General features: G+C 42.0%; 1 protein-coding gene across 1 annotated transcript in view; it reads right to left on the bottom strand.

Annotated features, from left to right (window-relative positions):
- Positions 1 to 453: 453 nt before the first annotated feature.
- Positions 454 to 23,719, bottom strand: part of LOC139719182 (uncharacterized) — an 89,505-nt gene continuing 66,239 nt past the window's right edge. Inside the window, exons 4-7 of the mRNA XM_071630615.1 lie at positions 20,792 to 20,935; positions 5,607 to 5,674; positions 3,782 to 3,938; positions 454 to 3,307 (exon numbers count right to left, since the gene is read on the bottom strand). Coding sequence (XP_071486716.1) covers positions 454 to 3,307; positions 3,782 to 3,938; positions 5,607 to 5,674; positions 20,792 to 20,935 — 3,223 coding nt within the window. The remainder of the gene's footprint in view (positions 3,308 to 3,781; positions 3,939 to 5,606; positions 5,675 to 20,791; positions 20,936 to 23,719) is intronic.

Below are 23,719 nucleotides of genomic sequence, written 5' to 3'. Positions count from 1 at the left end.
CAGGTATCGCATGCTGGATTCATACAAATGATACGTAAATGAACCTAAAGGAGATAGGATCGATAGTTACTATCGATAGACTAACTTTTCATATTTATCTGTGGAATATTGGTCTCTTGATGGTGTTAGCAATTGCTCGGTTTACCATTCTGCCGAGTCAAAACGTAACGCAAGATCAACAGAAACACAGTGAAATAGGATGAATTTGAACAGCTATCGGTTTACCTTGTCTACCACTAGTAAATGTTCAAAGACAATCATGACAGCTAGAAATGTAACAATTATGTTTTATCATATCATCGTCTGCTATACCAAGTATTTTCTACCACAAGATGTCTCAGGTGTTGACAATTAAGCGTAACTATTCGTGATTCTATTGCATATAATACCAAGGCGTGCTTATGTAGATACAACAGTCTGCAATCCACGCGCAGTGCCAGTATAAAGCCAATATCAAAATTTATCGGGTGATCTCGCTTTCTGTTCTCCGTTTCGCCTCCAGTCGGAGAGGACATCCTGATCGCTGTGCGCCCTCACCGGCGACCTGCGAGCTTCCCGTCGACTGCGTTCTTCCCTGCAATCTAAAAGGGCGGTCTCCGAGCCAGCTCGCGTTGTCTCGAACCTGATGATCTTCTCTGCCTGCTTGGAATGTGGCTTTTTGTGGGGCTTTTCCAGCTTCTCGAAATCGATCGGCCGGACGTACCGGCCCTGGTGAAACGTCTGCTGGTATTCAGGATGGTCTCGGATGGGCTCGTCGCTCCTCGACAGGCACTCTTCGCTGAAGGGTCGGCTGACTCCGCCGAATGTGTCGTGCTTCCTCAGCCGATGTCGTGGTGAAGAGCTGGCGGAGCGCCCGGTTCCTCGATTTCCAGGCACTTGCAAGAAATCTCTCCTACCCTCTGCGGAGTCACGATACACTCTATCATCCCTGTCCATGCTTAGACTTTCCATGCTGCGTCTTGGTCTTGTTGGTGACTTTGCTGATCGATAGTGTGCGGCGTTCCCGCTCCTGCCCGGCGAAACACCTCTTCCTGAAGAATCTCCTCGATTCGGGCTTACATCGTTGAACCGCTGGTGCCTTCGACTCCGTGGGCTACGTGATCGTTCCTCCGAGCGCGGCGACCTCAAGTACTCGTCAGAGGGCGTCCTACGGCTTGGTGAAATAGGGTGAGGATCCTGCCCCCGCGCCTTTAGGCGATCCTCCCTATCGGGCGTGTGCTGCTCATCGGGGGTCTCATAACCCCCAACAAGGATGGTCGGTGGCTCCATCGTTTGGCGATCGTGGAGGTCACGCAAGTCTAGAGAGTGCCTGGAAGGGATGCTCTCCCTCCTCGTGCGCTCTCGTTCGTCATCCATCTCGCTCAGGTCTGCACTGAAGGCTGTCACCGCGCAGTCATGGAACGAGGCAGCCCCTGCGCGCCGTACCTGTGGCGACCGTCGGACTAGACGGAATGCGCTCCGTCGATTCTTCACGTCTTCCAACCTGGGAGGCACGTCGAGGATAGCTGCTTTTTCGTGTCTGTCGTACGAGTGCTTGTAGGGAGGAGCTGGATGGCATTTCGGATCGCCAGTCGGCGAAGGTTCCCTCGAAGGTTCGCGAGATGACCTTGAGTCCGGAGAACAGTCTGCGCTGTACGTTTTCTTCCGCTCCTGACGTAAGTATTCCTCCTCGATGCTGTCTTGCGAAATCAGCGATTTTGATCTACCCGTGCCAGGCAAGAGAGTAGTAAGCCGTTCTTTCGCCGAGCTTTCTGTTGCTGCTCTTGATTCAAAGCTTACGCTTCGTGGCTCATTGCCCCCTTGACTAGTTACGATTTTCGTTGGGTATTCTAGCATAGAGTCGCTGTGTTGCTTGTTGTGTAGCTGTAACCTGTGATTTCTGTACGGCCGTGATCGTCTAGTGTTCGTATCGAAAAGCACATCTTGTTTGAGGAATTCTTTGAAAAGGGCATCTGTCTTTTCGTCAATGCTATAATCGCGACCCTTGGGGTAGCAACTCAGTCCGTCCTCCCTTGACCTCGCCAGCGGACTCGTGCGGCGCACTTTTCTTTCTCGTAAAGCACCTCGTCTATCGCTCAAGGCTTGGTCACTGTCCTTTCCTGTTGTCATGGTAGATTCTGTTCCGGACGTCTCCGTTTCTTCTTCTGGGAAGCTGAAGCTCCCGAAAATAGCTTCTTCTCGCCCTGCGACAAACTCACGCCGCTTGGTCGAAGCAGTTCGACGATCCCCTCTGCGCGTCATCGGTCTGCTTTCCTCACTCGCGCGTCCAACAACGGCACTGACCAGTGGCTTGTCCACAGTGGGACTGCTGCTATCACTAGACATGGTAAAAGTCTGAGCGCTTTCAAAGCTGGTGCTTTCGTGATCGCTCGCTGCGAACATTTGGCGTCGCTTCCATTCAGTCTCCGTTTTCTGTTCAATGGAGGCATATCCACTGTCCCCGTGCATTTTACGGAGGTTTCGGGCAGCATCCTTACCGGATCCTCCGCTGTCGCGATCTCGTTCGGATACATCCGAATCCTCGGCGCTAATACTACTGACAGGTTGTTCAAAGCTATCATCGATCCCGCTCTTTCCTTCGCTCTTCTCCTGCCCGCTGCTCTCTTCCTCCAACGTCGGACTTCTCAGCATGGGAGGCAGCATGCGCTCATCATCCTCACCACTCCCGCCTATCACGGTGTCGTATTCCGACGACCCCGAGTCATCTGAGGAGTGCTGCATCTCTAGCGTTGACCGTAGCTGCCACAGGTCACGATACTCACTAGCTCTGGCCATCTGGTCTTTCTTGATCGGAACAGGATCACCGTTGGTTTCCGGTCGCTCACGACGCTCTTCCTTATTCTCCCTGTCAATCGGACGTTTGTCGGAGTCGGCAGTCTCCTTTCTCCGCGATCTCCCGGGAGACCGGTCGCCCTTGATGGACACCTTGTCATCAAGGCTCCTGTCTCGCTCTCTCTTTCCGCCGCTGTCTCGGATCGGGCTTCTCTGCCTCTCGTCGTGCAATCGAACCTGGTTGATTTCCCCTTTGCTGCTCTTAAAATCGGGGTTCTTTGGATCCCTTTTCCCCGTGCCGTCGTTCACCGGGTGGTTGTGGACCTGCACCAGGACGGTCATGGAGTCTCCCGAGCGGGTAGGTTCACTCTGCACCACTTCACCCGGGTTCAGCAAAGTCCTAGGGGACTTTCCCCGAATCCTGTTGGGTCTGTCGAAGTCCTCTACGCTTGGTGGGTGTAAAGGGCTCATGTCCCCATGGCGTCGAATGACGACCTGCGCGTTGTCTGCGACGTCACCATTGAGGTCACAATACCTATGATCAGATGAGCAAAGATCCACAAATTAGTCTAACACTCGATCAAACCAATTTAAACTAAACCAATCCGAGAAGAAATCACACCAACATCTTCATTATGTTAGATGTTTTTTCATTTCAAAATCTACAAGTAACTTACATGATACAATCACGGCAAGAGTATTGGAAAAGAAAAGTTTGTTTGTTTTTTCACGGTTGTATGACACAGGGATGACTAACTTCGCATTTAATAACAATAATTATAATAATGTCTTATTCACCAAGGGACATAGCGGGTAAAAACATCTTGTCCAAGGACGTATCCACTATGCCACAGGGCCCCAAACTTGCCACTTTCGAGAAACGAGATCTAGAAGAGCACTTTTGACACATATTCTATTCTGAGATACTGAATGTAATGAGAAGGGAAGGGCAGAGCACGGGAAAAAAAAATCCAACATTTCGGAGTCCCTCTGTGAAGACTCGGCCTACCTCGCCTCTCTTTCGGTGACCGAGAATGAGACCTCTCGACTTCGTGTGGTGTGGTTTGAGCGAGGTGTACGTGGCGTATCAAGTCCTTCCAAGACCTCGCTGTCACATTCTGTGATTTCCCCTAGAGTGCACGTTGGGGGCGTCCATCTACCCTTGCCTGAAATAAAGCGAAGAGGGAGGGAGAGAAAGATTTTTTTTTTTTTAATGAAGTTAAAAAACTCCCCTATACTGCGTTGACATCGGAACGGTTAAAATCAATGCACGAGGATCAATTAAATTTGCAACTGCACGAAATGAGTAAAAATGATTAGAAAAAAATTTGATATATGTCTAATGGCAGTAACGAAGTTGGAGTGAATTACTGAATTGTATTCCACAGTGTTTCTCTTGATACTCGAACGCCTCCACATTGTTTCACAGCATACACTGTTCCATTGGAAAACCACTGTCACTGAAAGTTTATAGTTGGAAACAAAGTCTCAAAAATCTGATTCACTTGGGGGTATATGTGGTGATCATGACGCATTGTAAGTTTGGTGTGTACCGTAGCAATCCCCCCAGAAATTTGACCAGTATTTATTACTGAACTCCCCGGAGTTCGGAGTTAATTGACACGCAAAACAAACACAATTCTCCAACAACCACATTCATCACTTCAGCCGTCTATGATAAAAGTCCAATTTGACATGCTTCAAATTATTAGATAGTCAAATAATCAAGCGAGATCTAATGTTGACCATGCTAGCCATTCTTCCTCATCGTGTCGTGATTAAGTTTCACTGGAAAAAGACGGATCGTTCGTCACACATGGGCGATTTAAAATTAATAGTGACAAAGAAGGGACAGTGAAAAAGAGGGAAGTCACATTCAAAGTTTAAATTGGTTTATGCCTAGTCCTGGCTATTCAAAAATAGATCAGCATACACGCGAATCCAAATATTGCAGGGAAATATAATGGTTAAAAAACCGGCACAGCTCGAGCAAGAGTAGGAACTTTTCGAGACAGTTTCATCCGATTAAATAAATCGTCAGCTACCCTGTAGCAGAATTTTCCTGCACGACTTCCAATTACGCTGCTATCGTAGAGAACGCTCAGGTGCAAAATAATGATGATAATGATAACAAAACAGAAAAATAGGGGGATTGCCTCAAGGGTAACTTACCCCCAAAAAGCAAGTTGCTTTGATTGAGGAAATTTCAACACACGACAATTTTGAGGAAAAAACGTGACAAATTAATTCTACTATTGTTATGTCCATTCGGATACAAAAAACCCATATAATCTAAAGTATGATTTGTTTCACGGTCACTTGACTTTAGTATTAACTGCATTGATAACCGGCAATTCATCTGCTTTCAGCACTTCAAGTGTTGTCTGTGTGTGTTTGTGTGTCTGTTCGAGTTTTGATTTGGTATACAGTCATAGCAGAATCCAACCGTGCGAAATGTGCGAGCGCAATCAAAATAGAATGAGAAAAATGCCTTGAAATAATCATTTTTTTTTAAAGCGCAGTCATACAGAAGAGGGGAAAAAAACCATTTGACTCAGTTGATATCTAATTGATGTAATGGATGCACTGCTTAAAATGACGTCATATATGATTGACAAATGCAGTACCTACAACTGCTGTGATTTGTCGAATTCCTCTTTATCTTTAATTCTACCAACTTTGAACTATTATCTGCCGTTACGAATAAAAAGAAACTTTTTTGTTCTATTTGATTACCAGGTTACTTCAGGAAATTTTTGGTGTGCAGGGAAGGGGGATTGAGGAAGGGGGATTGTTGACTGGGAAGAATGTGGAGGGGTGGGAGGGGTCCTTACCTTCCTCCTCCCCAAGCTTTTCCGAGACATCCCTGTCCACATTGGCGGCACCATCCTCCCGCAGCAACCTGACAGAGAGAACAATGACGGAATGTTTAGGCTAACATGATCCATAATTATAAGCAAAAGAATACAACCCAATGAGACATGGTGTGTGCATTATCATTAATCTTTAGAGATTTCGTCTTGGGATAGAATCAGTGAGAAACATGGTTCTGCCACGGACTTTAGATAGTGAAGTCTCTGGTTCGAGTTCGCTGTCAGGAGCACCTATAGTCATTTGGAGGACACTTGACCATTTGAGTGCTAAAAGCCGTTGATTGCCTTGATAGATTGGTCATAAGCTTAAGTTACTCCTAATTTGCCACGTAAAGTATATCCAAACAGACGCGCAACACACACACACACACACACACACACACACACAACAGGTAATTTCAATTACACAGTAATTCTAAGAGGTTGGACGTAATAACGCGAAACCTATAGATTGTCTTTGGAATGACAGTAGTGTACAGAAAGACCGGCATTATAAACTTTTTATAAGCCTCTCTATAACCTGTCCGTCTGATTAAGCGACTACTGCGTCTTAAGACGTTACTCTGTAGCAGCCTCTCGGTTGTTGTTGTTGTTGTTGTTGTTTGCGGTCTCTCTACGTTCAGAACAAATCGACCTGGCGTATCCATGTCCAATATCAAGATAAATTAATTGACGGATCAGGTAAATTCCGTGATATCTGTGTTCCAACCTGAAACCTGGCGTGAGTTTGAACGCAAAAGGCATAAAGAGCTCGATACTGTCCTTACGACAGCAAGATAGCGTGTATGGGTAAATGGCGCCGCATAAAATGTCGTCCATCATGACCGAGACAGTGCCACGTTTTAGTGGGATCGAGTGAAAGAAGCTTTCAGGAGTTTGTGAATGAATGGATGCAGTCGTCTTATCAATTTCTATAAACTTAAGATCTTGATAACAGGCAGTATCGCGTAATTTTGCGTTTAATAAAAAATTGGAGTTTGAACAGTCTTTACTACTTTACAACAGAAAACGAACATAGTACTATATCTCGCCAAATCAGTCAATGCAAACTAGAGTGTTGTTGTTTCTGTGAAACAATAGCCCCTCATATAAATCGCGGTAGGGAATAATTAGTAAGTCCACCGTTTGCATAAGTAATTTGATCATGTACCTACAATTAAATCAGGTGGCTATGACGTCACACATGGTGAGCCATCTTATTCTGGGGTCTTTTTTTATCAAGATGTAGCTCAAGGCAGGAAGTGCTCTTGGTTGTCGGTGATGCGCTCGCCCTTCTAAAGTCCCCCTCCCCCCTTCACGAAATCGTTAATAGTGATATTCCTTATAGATGCTAAAAATATGTTGTCGCTGAAGGTTATACCCGCTCTAGCGCGAACAAACTGAATATGCGAACAAAACGGGAACAACCTTCCGTTTTTACGTACCGACGGGAACTGACAACGTATACCCGCGTGAAATCAGAGTATAAACACTGGATAGGGATAGAGAGTTCGACATGCTTCTCTTTCAATCCTCGTCCAAAATAGAACACGAAAACTCGGAAGTATTGTCTGTAATTATTAGGGGGAGCTTAAATTTAGAATTTAAAAATCTAGTCCATTTTTTTTTTTTTTTTTGGGGGGGGGTATGTTTAGGTATACTTCGTACATACATTGTTTTCAAATGACGTGTCAGCGTCGAGTATAATCTGCCCCCATTGCTCATAGTAATTTCTGAAACAAACAAACAAAAAAGATTGCGATGAAAGATTAAAGGACGTCGATATTTCATTCTCAAAGTTATTCCACTTCCCATATGCCAGAAAGAATCTAACAATGAAAGCTCTTTTTTAATACCCCATAGTCCTTTTATAACAATATCTTGAGCCGTCGGAAGCACGAGATTTCTTCATGTACACTGACAGAGTCATCTGTTTAAAGGACAAGTTCACCTTCATAAACACAAGGATTGAGAGAATGTAGCAATATTAGTAGAACACATCATTGAAAGTTTGAGGAAAATTGGACAATCCGTTCAAAAGTTATGAATTTTTGAAGTTTTTGTGCAGTAACCGCTGGATGAGAAGACTACTGCAGTGTGTAATGTCACATGCGTACAACAATATAAGGACAATATAAAGAGAATTTCACAAAAAATCATCTTTTGAAAAAAGTACACATTCCCTTGACTCGTTACCGACATATGTTATGGGTAATATTATTCCCCCTGCCTTTAGAAAGCGGCAAGTCAAGTGCTCTTTTATTATGCGAAAAAAGTGAAAATATGTTGAATTTTCTTTACATTTTCTTTATACGGTTGTACGCATATGACATTACAAGCTGTAGTAGTCTCCTCACCCAGCGGCTCCAACACAAAAATTTAAAAAATTCATAACTTTTGCATCGATTGTCCAATTTTCGTCAAACTTTCACTGATGTGTTCTACTAATATTGCTGCATTCTCTCAATCCTTATGTTTATGAAGGTGAACTTGTCCTTTAACAACAGTTGCGTATCATGATCTACTATCAGAAGTATTCAATTGAAATGAAATGAATGTATGACAGTTACAGATACGAATTTCGTTGTTTTGTAAAAAGAGCAGGTGTACTAATGATAACACATGAGGCTGACATACCCACACGATTACGTTGTATAAGTGTTGTGCCTGTTTCTTTTTCCTTAAAAAGTCGTATGAATTATGATTTTTAACTCTTTTCTTTTTCTCTATCTCCCTTAGTAGAGTTAGGGGATAATCAAATTCTTATAGCTAGGGGGCATTCGCACTTTGCTCATTTACGAAGGCCTACGCATCTGCCGAATTAACATGCTTCGACCTTTAAAAAAAATGCAGGAAAAACACAAAAAGGTCAAATGACATTTAGCTCATGGAGCCCGATAATATGAGTCTGTTTATTGCCAGTGACGGGGCGAAATGGGGCGAAGGGCTCGTTAGCCACCCAACGCCAAATGTCTGCCCGAGGAACCCGAGGTATGAATCACCTCAACTTGGCTAAAACATAACAAGATTGCGATACACAAAATCAACAAGCAGCCCATTCGAAAACCTGCGACGAAATGATGTCCAAGGTTTGTCGAAGGCGTAAGAGGAAGGGCAGAATGTAAACAAAATTGTTTTTGTCTATGACTGAAAGTATCTTACAGTGGGATCGGGACTCATGCACCAAACTTACCACATAGATCATAGATTTGTGTGCAAGGTGAAGCAGGTGAACGAAAAACACGTTGACTAAAAACAACTTATTTGTCTGATGTTCATTGATTGCTGTTATTTCTTCCCCCCTCTGCTGTTGTTGAACATAGGATTGCTCAACTGACCAACGATTTTTGAGGCTATATTTAGCACACTATGAATGATACCCGAAGTCATTAAAGATATCTTGAAGTGCATTTCATGTATGTGAAACTAAGGATCAATGATATGAACGTGTCATGATGAAGTTTCAGTAATCACGAAGACATCACCGAGAATGCTTGGCGACGTTTTCGTAACCCACAACGAGAAATTGCCTCATAATATCAAACACTTTCTCTTTTTTTAATGAAAATCACTAATCTGGCTGGCTTCGACATCGTTTTCTTTTCATCTTACAATGACAAAAACCAAAAACAATAAAACGGGCGACTAGGTGGTATCTCAAGGACTGTATTTCAATAAAGTCGGACATTAAGCATCCTATACACTTCAACCCAGAAACTCATTCACACGCATCACTGATTACAGGTTTCGCAATGTGTTCATATTTCAAGCACAAACGGAGATGAAAAAAAGAATCTACTTAACTCTTTCTGTGTCAGGGACCTCAGATAGTGTGTGCAACACCACGGGGTTTTCTCTATTTATAGACACGCAAAGGGTTAAAGCTTGCCCAACCTTGCCATGTCAAAACCAGCGACAACTAATGGTGACTGAAAATTGCTCAGGTCATCTGTTAGGTAGATGTATCAAAGAAAATGACTTCATTTGAAAACTCATACGGAGATAGAGAAATGAGGACGCGTGTGTGAAGTAAAGCATGATATTTATGCAGTAATTGTATACAACGCTGCCCCCAATTGAAGAATATGAGAGAAATGTGATTGTGACTCAGGCGCAAACAGAAAAATAAGACGCACCAACGCCACACCCCCAAAGGAACAGCAACATCAGCGTTTGACCACTAATTTCGGACGCCATCGCCACAGGCCCCGGTCACACATTTTACACAAAAACTGGTCACCGCCCTTAAGCAACCTAACAATCACTGGTGCCGATCACTGACAACAAATCGGCGACCAAATCCCCGAAATTCTAATGTGAAACATCGATCGGCGACTAGTTGCGGATCGGTTACAGACTGGTTGGAGACCGCTTTGAAAGCAACTTGCCGAAGAGTTGCTGAGCGCCTTGCTAACGTTTTGCGATAAACTTAAACAGAATTCTAGACCGATGATAACCCGCAGAAAGGTTGGCAACTGATTGGCAACTCTTCGACGACTTCGACGACCATTGAAAGGGGGGGGGGGAAGCCCATACAATTCGGTCGGCAAAAAAGGTTTTCTTTGCAGCATTGAAAATCTCCAAGAACACCGGTCGTCGACCGGTCGCTGAACGCTGACAACCATTTTCCGACTTAAGAAAAAAAAGAACTTGTACAATCGTTGACAAGCAATTGCCGACCAGTGATTTCAGAGGTCGGAGGATGGTCGGTGACCTGTCTTCGCTTGTGTATGGACATCGCTGACTGATTGATAGATATTGTCGTCCCACGCGAATTGCCCTTCACAAAATGAAACCAAACTAGTGACAGGTAAGTGAACGTGTCTAGGTACACCCTCGGATCTTGTTATCCCGTACAGATTGCCATCGAAGGTTAACTTCTGTGTTTTCCTGTCTCGTTTTTGACCTTGTCTAAATTTGCATCATCTTCATCTACGGTTTTCCAAAGCGATTGAACAAATTGAGCGCTAGACGGAAATTCTTGACAAATATTTTCGACGCGCACGGTTTTGCCCTTCACAACTAACTAATGACGGGAATGCGAACGTGTCTAGAGACATCCTAGATCTTTCAAGAGCTATATATTATGATCTTGATTTTCTTTATAGATTGCCAAGTGAGGTCATTACCTCATGTTATTCCTGTCTTTTTACCTTGTCTCAGTTTTCATGATCTTCATGTATGGCTTCCCCAAGAGAGTTGAATTTAGCACAAGTTGGTAATATCTGGTTCCAAAGTGAACTAGATTACTAATAAACATGATTTTAATCAAGGGACCTACGGCCTTTTACATTCTGGAAAGCGTCAATATCTCCCCTAGCCCCTGTAAAGCTTACAGTATATGATAATGTATGCTGCGCAGAGGAGACGTAAACATCTTTGGATAGTCGATGGAGCTCTCTAAGAGTTAAGATAGATATACACGCTTACCGACACATTTCATTCATTTCATTTCCAACAATACAAAACATCTACATACACGTGAGAACGCAATATCAATACGATGTCCTAACATTCAGATGTTATGCATGCCTTTTTATAAACGGTCCTTCCTGTGCCCGACAAAAGAAAACCCATGCAAGCTGACTTTTTAGAGAAGTATTAAAATGCATTACCGAGTAAAGGCTGATTAAAAAAATAATAACCTACATACTAGGTCCTCGGGGGAAATTACCCGTAAATGTGCATACATTGTTGAACAGGTCTATTTCACATAAATTCGATGCGCAGCGACAACACTCTGTGCTTTTCCACAGAACTGATTGGTTTTTGATAACATTAGTTCCGATGTGTCCCATTCACATTGGAGAAAAAAGTGTCCCGATGCTTTCCAGTAATCAGCGTATACAGATATCGCTCCGACAGTTTGCTTGCCCAATGCGTTTGCGTCGCCGTCATACCGTATACCGCATGTTATAGGTCCTGACAAGTTAGTGTCGTAACGGCCGTGTTGTTTTCTGTCTCTGTCTGTTTGTCTGTTTCTCATTCTCTCTCTTTCTCTTCCGATTTGGGAAAAAAAAAAGAATTAAAGGAAAATTTACAGTAATGATGGGTAATAACACTATACATGGACAAAGAATTCCGCGATGATTTCCAAATAGTTATTCGCGGACTTTAAGATCTTAAACACCTGTTATTACTCGCCTACACAGGCCCTCAACGCGTTTCCTGCATGGGGCGTATTTTTAAATCTACTGTCGAACTCGGAATATTCTGATAAAGTACCTTTGTACGCTTTGGCTTAATTCGACAAACTCTAGCGAATGTGAAAGAGGGAATCATTCGCAAAGAGAGAGATGGAATGGGAGAGCGAGAGAGAGAAAAGAAGGAGGGCGGGGAGAGAGGTGGGGACATGTAGACGGAACTCGACTCTTAAATAAACTTTGTTTCAGTAATAAGTCGTGACAGCTGTACTCTGTCAGTTTCAAATCGATCCGTCCCGTGAATTGCCAAGCGTTGAGACACAAGCAAAACAACAACAGCAACCAACCATACATGGATGTATCATCCGAGTGTGTTAAGTGTGTGTGTGTGTGTGAATGTGTGTGGGTGTGTGTATGTGATGTGTATGTGAGGCATATGTGTGTGTGTGTGTAAGAGAGAGTGTTTGCACTGCCAGGAAGTATGCGAACACATCCGTTTCTGCAGCAAGTATAGCACGACGAATCGATCCAAGGCTTTATTGGCTGGTTGTAATTGATGTGCAGCGGAGAGACAAGGAAAGAGACAAAAAGACAGACAAACAGACCTGATAGATAGATACATAGGAGAATAGGAGAGAGACAGAGAGAAAGAGGGAGGGAGAGTGCAGGCAAGAAGCGACCGGCTCACGTGACTACGCTAAGAAGCAGTATGTCATTAGATGTGATGACGCCACAAAATCCAATTTATTCGTCTATGAAAGGGCGCGGAACGGTCGGAAAGTCGTCTGCAGAAGACGAGCGTACAGGCTAACGTGCGCGCTATGGCATATGGTGTTGTGGAATTTCGGTAGATTTTACACGCGCATTGTTTTCTCTGTTGTTATTTTTTCCTGCTAATGAGCTTGTTAAGCATACCGACTGTACTCACTGAGTTGAGGAAAGAGAACTCAAACAACTGACTTGTTTTCTCTTATTTTTATAAACAACAACCAGTTGATAACGAAAAACCAGAGCTACTGAATTGTACCAAATCATAAGACAGTGCACACCCTCTTTCATTTTATACTTCTTTTACAACAGTTAATTGACTGTTGGTCTTTCACATCTGCCTACTTCCAGCAGGTTGTTGCATTTTGAAAACAAAAATGCTATCATTCTTTTTTTTAAAGCAGTTGCATGTCTCTTTCTCATCTTCCCTGAGTTTCTTTCTCGAGCTTCTATTATGTTGTGATGTAAAAACTTGTGATTTGATATCAGCAGTGGGCCCCTTCTCTTGTTGCTATAAAGACGACTATCCTCTCGATCGTGACATGACCTTTTTTGTAATCTAAAAAATCTGCTCCAAATCTTTTGTCAGCTAAGTGAATACCACCTTAATCTAAACATGTCTTTCATTTATGAGTGAGAGTTAATGCGTTCATGGTTAAATTGCTTACGCTCAACCATGGGTTTATAGGGATAAACACTGATAAAAAGATATCAAATGCGGTCGGTCATCATTTTCTCATTGTCAAATCGATTGTACCATTTCTTGACTCCAGTGGAAATAGAGTGAATTTAGCAAACTGTTTGGAGATATAAGATTTAAGATTTGGACTAGGCTAACGTAATGATCCGAGGATGATTGGCTTTTGTGGGTCAGAGGACAACATTTCTGCCATCTTTTCTTGGGGTCCTAAATTCGAACCTATTGACAGCACTTTAAACTCAAAACAACTCAACGCCTTGTCCAATAAGGTTATAGAATTGTACTGTTGAGCTTTTTTTCGGGGGGGGGGGGGTTAGAGCTGCCGGCGTTTTTTCGTTTATCAGTCCGTCGTACTGTCCTGACTGTCTGTTGTTAATGATTGAATGATTGTAAAACAAAAAACAAAAAACTTATAAATGTCATGAACGAAATCAGCGATTGTTTTTGAGGGATGAGTTCACGGTGCAGTCCATGGCGTTATAGTGACCCTTATTTAGGCCTTGGCAGTGGCTTGTGGTCTGGTATAGTGCTTCTGGTTTGGTGGCGAAATCTTCGATCAAACGTTGGTGCGTGCATGTCATCATTGGTCTGTTACCATCATCCCGTCTTCTGGTCGGACCTCTCCCAGGTTCATTTCTTTGGTAAAGAGGTTCAACCTTATTAGTCCCGTCAGCAACATGTTAACGTAGGTCTACATAGCATGTCAACAGCATGGTAAAGGGTCTACTGAGGGGGTTAACTGCTTTTTACAGCCGAAGCATCTTCATGAATGCTTGACATCGGGTACATAAAAGCTGGACTGACAATGGTTTGTCAGACAGTGATTTCCCGCAAAAGAAGTTGAAACGATTGTGTACCATCAACTTCCCTCGCCCCCTCCCCCTCCCCATCTCCCTATCTCCCCCCCCCCCCCTTCCGTAATCAAGTACAGGTGTGCCTGCGGGTTATATTGCTAAATCGTCCCTGTCGCTTGCAGCGGCGCGGTTCTGGCTCGAATGACACTTCGTCGTTATTTAATCACTGTTTATCGACGTCGTTGAATTTCGAAGTGGGAGTAAAAATGCCAAGAAAACACTCCACTCTGCGTTTCATGTGCGAATAGGTTACAACGCTCAGTGACGTGCGCGCCTTCCGGGGTGTAAAATGTCGTCGAATCGCACGTTTCCAAAACGTGTCCACTCATCCATTGCTAGTTAGATTGTTGCATCTGTGATTACGGAGCAGGTATTGCGCACAATAGCTGTTATTTCTCCCGCATGCTGTCGGAGCTATTGCTTAACTATAACTATTGTTATAGTGCTTACGGCGACAGCTCTGTGTGTCAACCTTTACTGTCTTAGAATGTTTCTTTTATTGGGAGGGGGATATGACGATTTAGCCCATCATGTACAGTATACGCCTGAGAGAGAGAGAGAGAGAGAGAGAGATAACTAGCTTTTCACACCAGAAAGTCAACTCGTGAACACCGGAATACAAAGTGTATTCTTTAACATTTAGAAAGTGAAATTTTCGGCATGTTTATACTGGCCTTTTCATGGAAACTTGCAGGCGTACGTATTAACTTAACTTGAACTTATATGCTTCCCTCCAACAGCGTTCAATTATTTACATCATGCCAATTGTCTAAGGGGCTTCTATCTCTCCCTCCCCCTTTCTCTGTCTATTATTTTTTTGTTTTCAGTGATCTTTTTATTAATTCCATTTCCTTTGAGAATATAACAATTCAAAAAAAAATTACACACATTCTACTATTATGCCTTTCACAAGAGGTACGCGCGCACACACACACACACACACACACACACACACAGAGCATTCTATTTAACTGAGCTATGATTAACCCAAAGAAACCACATTACCGTACGACCGATTACGCACTGTCTTTTAATTCTTCACTATCCAGTTTTTCATTTTATTCTCTATTACCACCTCGAGGATGAGATGGTGACCAGGGCCACATCACCACAATCTTTAAGAAGGAAACGAAAAAAAAAAAAAAAAACACCAGAAATTGACTTTATTCCTCGGGGCGCCATGGGATTGTGTGCGATCTCTCGGAGCTTCTCTCGACGTGGAATATTCATGATTACACGAATTTGCATACATGCATATTCATAAAACCTCAAAAATAATGTTTCCTAGTCATTCATCATCATAAAAAAAAAAATGGCCGTGATAACGCGTCGTACTTGTAAGACGCTCAGATAATTTGCATCGTTTTCATCCACTCAGAAGAATCGATGTAGCTACATGTGTTACCACTTAATCGACTTTAATGACACTCGGAAGACGGGCATTTTCTCCCAGCGTCTATTCCAAGGGCCTGATAATTCCACATTCGAGCTTCAAGAAATCGAAGCGAGTAAAAATAAGGAAAAGGAGGCAAGAGGTTTAAAGGGATGAGGGGCAAATGTGATGTGAGATGTAACGGATTAGAGGGCGCAAGGTAAGGAGATAGAGATGGGGAAAGGTACAGACTATAGAAAAGAAAAGCAAACACTTGGCTGTATTCACATAATTATCATAGTCGCAAGGCCGTGATGCATTCGTGCCCGGCATCAACTCATAGGTTGTATAAATATTAAAGCGTCTTCATCCAAAATAATGTGCTGCGGGGTGTTATGGCATTATGGACGCGACTTGAATACAAGGCTTCATCATAAATGCAAACGAGAAAAAAACAACTCACAAAATAACAACAAAACTCTAAAAAGATAACAAAACATCTAACTCATAGAGGCACGCCGAAAGCCATTTCTGGTTTTCACCCAAGTCGCGAATCGAACGATAGCAAGCACCGAAATGTCAAATAATGTACGTGGACATGCACAACATACAACCCTCTTGATAAGAACGCAGGTCACGTGACATGGCAAAAAAAAAAAAACAAAACAAAAAACACCGAAAGGTGCGAAAGTACCAATCCCATTTCGGAGTGCATCTTTCATGAGATCGTCGCTCCGTTTGCTCGTCGCTCGCGTGTGTTTTTCTCGTGCCCCAGCAAACTTTTGCCTCATGCGCGATGCAGATCCGAAACTCGGGGATCACTCTCGTATTCCTGCCGATATAATCTATAATTCATGGCTCTCCCAACTCAATTGTCACATCGCAGGCACTTAAGGGGGCACAATAATACTCTGCTTCCACTCCACATATTATGACGTCACAACTTCCCTGGTACTGTAATATACCGCGATATTTGATGACATAAACTGCGGGGGGGGGGGGGAAGAGACGGATGGTACTCTATTCGTTGTCATGGTTTCACAATGTACTTATAGAAGAATGATGGACGAAATTGGCTTTTTTTTTTAATTAGGGGAAGTTGAATATTCAGATCAGTCTCCATCAATATACAAGAAGACGGGACACAGGGACCTTTGTCGAGGTGTAGATTTCATCTGAATGTCACTTCAGATTGTTGCAGAAAAAAAAATAGAAAGCCTTACACAGACGTCAACACCGGAATACTGAAGTCTCACTTATGACGTTTTCCTTTATTTTGTTCTTGTTGTTGTTGATTTTGTTCTTGTTGAGTTTGCTATTGTTGTTGTTGATTTTGTTGTTGTTGTTGTTGGTGGTAGTGGTGATGTTGCTGATGATGATGATGATGTTGTTGCAAAAGTGTTTCGACTTTACAGCTTCGGCACTGGAATTCTGTTAAGGAGAGAAAACCAACTCCTGTTGTTCGTCATTGAAAATTATCCTGATCCTTAAATTTTCTTGCGGCATTATTATCATGTCAATCTTCTCAATAGGAGGACACTAAGTAAACTAATAGTGTAAATATTGGAGACGTATATTCAAACAGGAAAGGAATCTAGAATTCAGCGAAGTTAAGTCATCTTCTACTTCCTGTTGTGGGAGATGTTTTCTCATTTGCTGTGAAATGCAGGAAGTGTATCCCCCCCCCCCCCCCCCCCCCGGACTGGCTATATCCAACGTGGATGCGAAGTTTGATCCCTATTATATTAGTTCGATAATGAGTTCGCGAAGGGAATATGGCCCGAAGAAAAGTCGTTGCCCATCCCTGACTCGTTTGTTCTCCATCTAACACGTATTACCGTATCCGATTTGGGTCGACGACCCCTTGCGATTGGGTTGAAGACATTGCTTCAATCATGGCTTGGCCTGAATGTTGATGAGGTGCAGGGGGAGGGGGTGGGGTAGGGATGAGCTGGTGTGTGCTTACTGAATTCAGCAGGGGATTTGATACGTGACTCTCTTTCTGTAGTATGTGCAGGGAGGTGTGACTGTTCCCTGGTATCAGTATGAATAATAATTTGGTGTTGGTAAGGAGCAAGTTGTACATTTTAAAACGCCGCTTTATGTTGTATTCCTGTCAGACCGACATGCACGCTGACATCGGAGCTCTACCGGCTTGATAAACACCTAACTTTAGATGCAATGCAATAACATTACAGAGACATGATGAGAGTAACAGATTTGAGGTTTATAATTAGCTTTGGTCTACTGACAAGAGAATGATCAATCCGGGTAGATTCACGAAAAAGTGACATGAGTTTGAAAACGACCGGACTAATGACACTATCATGATGTTATACTGGTTCATTTTTTAAATTCAATTCAATTCAATTCAATTCAATCCAATTCAATCCAATTCAATTCAATTCAATTCAATTCAACTCAATTCAACTCAATTCAATCCTATTCAATTCAATTCAATTCAATTCAATTCAATTCAATTCAATCCTATTCAATTCAATCCAATTCAATTCAATTCACTTCAATTCCATTCAATCCAATTCAATTCAATTCAATTTGAACAGTCTTCACTTACACTATGTGCGAAGATCTTGAAAGCAGCTTAACGTAGAGCCAAAATCAAATGAGTGCCAACAGAACGTCTCGTCACAAAGTCCTAGTACATCAACGTAATTCCTTTGCTGACTTTTGCAGCTATTTTTTCTTCTCTTTTCTGTTTTTCGTTCAAGATTTCGCTTTGATTTTGCTTTGATTCTTCTTTCTAATTGTTTGTTTTTTGTTTTCGTTTACTATGAAATAACATTCCCTATCGCATTTCTTTTCTTTGCTAGGCAGCCAAATATTTCTTTGTTCTTTCCCTGCTGAATCATCTTCCCTTGTGTAACAAAAGATAAGAAAGAAAAACAAATCCATTTCGTTTAAAATTCTAAGATCTGGGGCATTTTGAAAAGTAACATGCTACATTTCATTAGCATGCTCGTGAATGTGATTCAATAAAAACGAATCGAACTATACTTGAATAGTTGGACTAGATAATATACAGATATATGATTTATCTGATTGTAACGAAACATAAGAGACAAAGAGGGACTGTATGAAAAATGCCCAATCAATCTCCTCCGCACACACACACAAGCACACACACAAACGCTCCCCTACACTTTCCCCATCCCAACACACACACAAGGCAAAAAACAAAAACAAAAACAAACAAAAAACACTACATTTGTCTGATCACACACACACACACACACACACACACACACACAACCAAAAACAAAAACCTGTTTTCAAACAAGTTGTTCAGCTCCAGCGCTTCTGGTATTTTGGTCTTGTTTCCACTGCCCACGCTCTATGTTGCTGTAAACATCTCAGAATAGACCAATTTGGACATTCCTTCGCACTGGCTACAATAATGTACCTCATTAACACCACGTGCGCCACACAGGTGTTGTCACAAAGTAAGTGGAAAAACCCCAACAACAACAAATCCGCAAGATCGATCATTTCTGATCACGCAAATACATGTATGCCAACATTCTGCATAAAGTTACATTCACTCAGGTGCAGAAAATGGTAGTTTGCTGGATCTTTTTCATACAACTTCAGTGCAAGTAATAATATCTCCAAGATTGGAGTTTTGATCGGTTGTACATATCAAGCACACACGGACAAAGTAAACCGACGGGAACAGACATGCACACACATGCATACAACTTCTATCTACTAGTATATACATACATGACACTATATGTATGTATATAATATATATATATATATATATATATATATATATATATATATATATATAGGGCCTATATATGAATTGCATAATCCCTCATCACTAAATTGGCACCTCTGAAATACACTGATATCAGAGGAAGATTACCTGAAACTGGCTATATTATTCCACATCTGCACAAAACTGTATGGGGGCTTTATTTAATGCCAATCTGAGAGGAAAAATGCAAACTTTAATCTTCTCAACTGTGCTGCCAATTTAATCTTCAGTTACTGCTATAGCGATTGAGAAGCTTCTGAACATGTTGCAGCCGAAATCACTTATATATGGACAATAATTGTAAGTGGCTTAATGAGGCAGGATCTTGAAACTACGTCCTTATGAAACGAAGGGTTTGACCAAAAACAAAAAACAAAAAAACGGGTTGTCGCCATTTAAAAAAAAAAAAAAATTATTTTAAGGTAAGTCCGTCATCAGGTAAAGCCAAAAAAATAAAAAAATAAAAAATCTAGTGATACCTCAGTTGTTAGGTAACAAGGAATATTCTTGAAGTAATGAAAGAAGTAATCCATAATTTCTTATAATTTTCTTTGTTTTTTAATCGCAAACTTTATAGTATTTTCAATAGTTCTATAAATCGCAAATATGTCAAATTAGCAGTAATGGAGTTAACTTGTTTTTTTCGGTCAAACTCTTCAAACATTGGTTACGAGTTAGTAGTAAAAATTATCGATCAAAACAGTTGCGGAATCAAACCAGACGAAGGTGGTGGTTTTCTCCGATCGGATGACTTGAACATATGAACTTCCGCCATATCCCGTGCACATTGGATCTCGTTCGATCCGGACTGTCTACGTGCAAAATTCACCCAAAAAATGAATAAACTTCAAAAGAAAGAGAAAAATGTTCCCTAAAGAACGATACAAAAATGACAAAAGTCGGATAAGAAATAAGGAGGATATGACATTTCATTATGCATGTGCATGTCCACGCACATTATTTGACATTTCGGTGCTTGCTTTCGTTCGATTCGCATACTGGGTAAAAACCAGAATTATGAAATTTCACATTTTTCGGAAAACATTTCTTAACCAGACCTTATGAATATTCAAATCAGCAAGTTGACGATGTCATGCTATCATAATTTCTTATTCATTTCATATACAAAAAATGACAAAAGTCTCATATGTCAGCTGTGTAAATATAAAACTTGTCTTAAAATCACCCAAAATAAAAAAGAACAAATGTTAACTCTGATAAATCTTGGTGTGGGAACATGCTTTTACTTGTATTTGCTAAAAATAACAATTTTTTCCGAATTTTATTTATAACATATATGGATAATTGTGAGGGTATGACATCATCAACTCGTCAACTCGCTCATTTGAATATTCATAAGGACTTGTCAAGAAATGTTTTCCGAAAAATGTGAAATTTCAAGATGTCATATCTTTCTTATTTCTATCCGATTTTTTTTTTCATTTTTGTATCATTTTGTAAGAAATGATTTTTCTCTTTCTTTTGAAGTTTATTTATTTTCTGGCTGGATTTCTTTTTTAACTCGTGTAAAAATACACCATCGGCTTACCTCTCAGGGGAGCCGTCCACTGGTAAGGTGAGAAAGGCAGTTTGCTCGGTGCGGTTCTGGACGGCAGCTTCGAGGATCTGGCGCCGCCGTCTCGCTCGCTCCGCTTGGACCTCGGCAGGCAGACGGTTAAAAAACGCGGGAGTTCTGCAACGGAGGTGAAAAAAGAGGAGAAGTGGAACGAGAAAGAAAGGAAAAGAGGGAAGGGGAAGGAGATGGTACAAGAGTGGGAAAAACAGCGCATTGTTGTTAGTATCAGAACAGAGAACGACAACATTGTGGATTATTCATCAGACATAAGAAATAAAGACAGCGCATTATAGTCCTAGGGCCACTCGCAAGAATGTTTGCTCTTGCGACTGTATTGTCTATATCAAGAATTCAAAACACAGTCAATCAAGACACGCTCTGTTCTACAGGACAGCATGCAAACTTTATAAAGCGATCAACCTTTTTCCCCCTGCAGCCCTAAGCCCATGCCAGATATGGTATCTTGATGATCAATAAGATACTTGAAAATTATATTGATTCACTAAATGTGAATTAATTTCAATGTGCCTCTTATCATGTCCGTCTCTAACAATATCACTTATCTCATCGTCATCATTCTCACAATCATCATTAACGTCCATTTTATATACACTGTAGTCGAACTGTATTCTTCTGATTCCGTATGCAATAAAAACAAACAACATATCATCAAAGAGAGAGATAAAAAACCTCTCTTTATTCTCGGTCGTATGAAAAGAGGAATTGATACAAAACCAATTATATTTGTTTAGGGTTTAAAAGACATGTAAATTGAAATGAACCAACAATATATGAGTTCGCGTAATCAGCCATTAAAGCATATTTCAGTTTCAGATGCCTAGAATTTCTTGACCTGGGAGAAGAAACACTGTCGAAAATCCCTGGAGGTGACATAAAACATTAACTAGCGCAATGCGTTGTGTTTGGTACAAACACAGTTTCTCTTATGCCGGATGCCTTTTCTTTTCTTTTCTTTTTTATTGCTGAATTCGATGGAGTTTAAGCGCGCATCAGCACCAATGCAAGCTAACGTGCGTAATGATCGCCGGGAGGAGAGTATATCATAATCTATTTCCTTCTCTCGTGTCTCTTTATCTCTCTATCTCCCCCTCTCTCGTTCTCTACCACTCTATGTCCCCCTCCCCTCTCTCTTCCTGTCTATCTCTCTCCCTTTCTCTGTCATCCGCGTCGCTTTCCTCCTATCTCCTTTGCTGCCCATTTCGAAAATTGCGCTCCCGGCTGAAAACATCCGTCACGATAATTTGCGGAGAGCATCCCTCCAGCCACTCGCTCCGGCTCTGTCAGGCAAACTTCTCCCCGCCGCCATTTCACCGCCTTTTGTTCGCGCTCTACCTGGGCGCGATGACGTCAAAGAATGATGAATTATTCATGGCGGATTGTCAGGGGCGACTCGTGAGCAGCCGAGTGGAAATGCAATATCTTCGGCAAATGGAAAAGAAAGAAAGAAAGGAAAAACAAATATGGAAACAAAGAAAGGAAGAACTACAGAGAAAAGAGGGAGCAAAGAAGTACAGAAGCGATAGATGCTGAGTTTGATTCTCATGGCAAAAAAAGAGAAAGAAATAAAAGTTAATTCCAGATTTTAATTTTCTGTCCCTTCCTTTTGTGCTTTGTGTCTCCTTTTTTTTTCCTGGAAATGTAGCTCAGTTTTATCATCTCCTCTTCAGAAACAGCAACAAAAAACAACAACAACAACACTAAATAGCGAGAGAGAGAGAGAGAGAGAGAGAGAGAGAAAGAGGAAATAATGTGCAGAACAATGAGCCTAGTTGAAAGCTTTAGTCGACTTTAAATTGTCTCCATTGCATAGTCAACGCAAAAATAAAGTCTATTAGGCTGGCGTTTGATTAACGTCTATATCATCTATTTCTGATGTCTATTTCATGATTATGATTAAGTTCCCAAGTTGCAAAAGTTTGAAGCCTTATACACAGTCATCTTGAGAGCGTCAGGGGTGGCCCTGTTCTCTCTATAAGCATGATATGGCAGGCCATCTGTACTATCGTCCCTCACCTGGTCTGAGATATCTATTCACACTGTTTCTCTCTGTGCAGGCTTTTCAATGGGCGCACCGGCAGTGTGAAGCCTCATGTTGAATGTTCACATGACCCTTGTATGGGGACAGCCATAGCTCTTTAAGGGAGCGCGCACTCGCAAAACGCACTCGGTAAACGTGCGCCATAGTCGAATTAGGAACGAGGAAAGGCTGTAGCACGTACATTATTGTACATTCAATCGCAGGCACGTCATTAGCAAATGTTCCGATGACTCTCTCCTAGTATATATCGCGCAGGATGAAGAGCATGTTTTGAAACAATGTCAAACAGCTACAGGTGGAGCTGAGATTTGAACCCCAAACCTTGCGCGCTCGCAGAGCATGCGCCTTCCCTGACTACGGGACCCTCTTTCACCATAAAGATCTTGGTTTTACTACTGTGCTTGTCAAAATATTCGCTCTATTAGTTTGAAAAATATTATTTCTGAAGATATCTCTCACGTAAAATGTGTACGTCGTGCAGTACTCCTCGTGTGTGCTCTCCTAAACCTATATGATGGGCTTTTAAAGCAAAGAACCTTTCTTCTTCCTCAACCATGCCGCGTCCCCCATCCCTCCTATTGCTCCTATCCTATCTCTGGCCGCTGCCCCTCCGTCAAATGCCCAGTGAAAGTGCCCCAGTGCGCGTCAGGTGATGAACAGCCGAGCATAAAATGAACCGCTTTTATGAATTATGCAAGACTTCGTGGGCAGATGCAAGACTGACAAGACCTACCGTTTAGGAAGGCAAAAAGGTAAGGCGGAAGTGTTCGACACTTTACGGGGAAAGAAAAGAAAGAAAGCAAAAATCAGTTTCATCGCAGTGTTTCACACCTCCTTTTAGA

Source organism: Diadema antillarum, unplaced genomic scaffold (assembly GCF_040938485.1).
Source record: "Diadema antillarum isolate AM-2024a unplaced genomic scaffold, OU_Dant_1.0 scf00000107, whole genome shotgun sequence".
Classification (NCBI taxonomy): domain Eukaryota; kingdom Metazoa; phylum Echinodermata; class Echinoidea; order Diadematoida; family Diadematidae; genus Diadema; species Diadema antillarum.
This window is presented reverse-complemented; position numbering and strand designations above follow the sequence as displayed.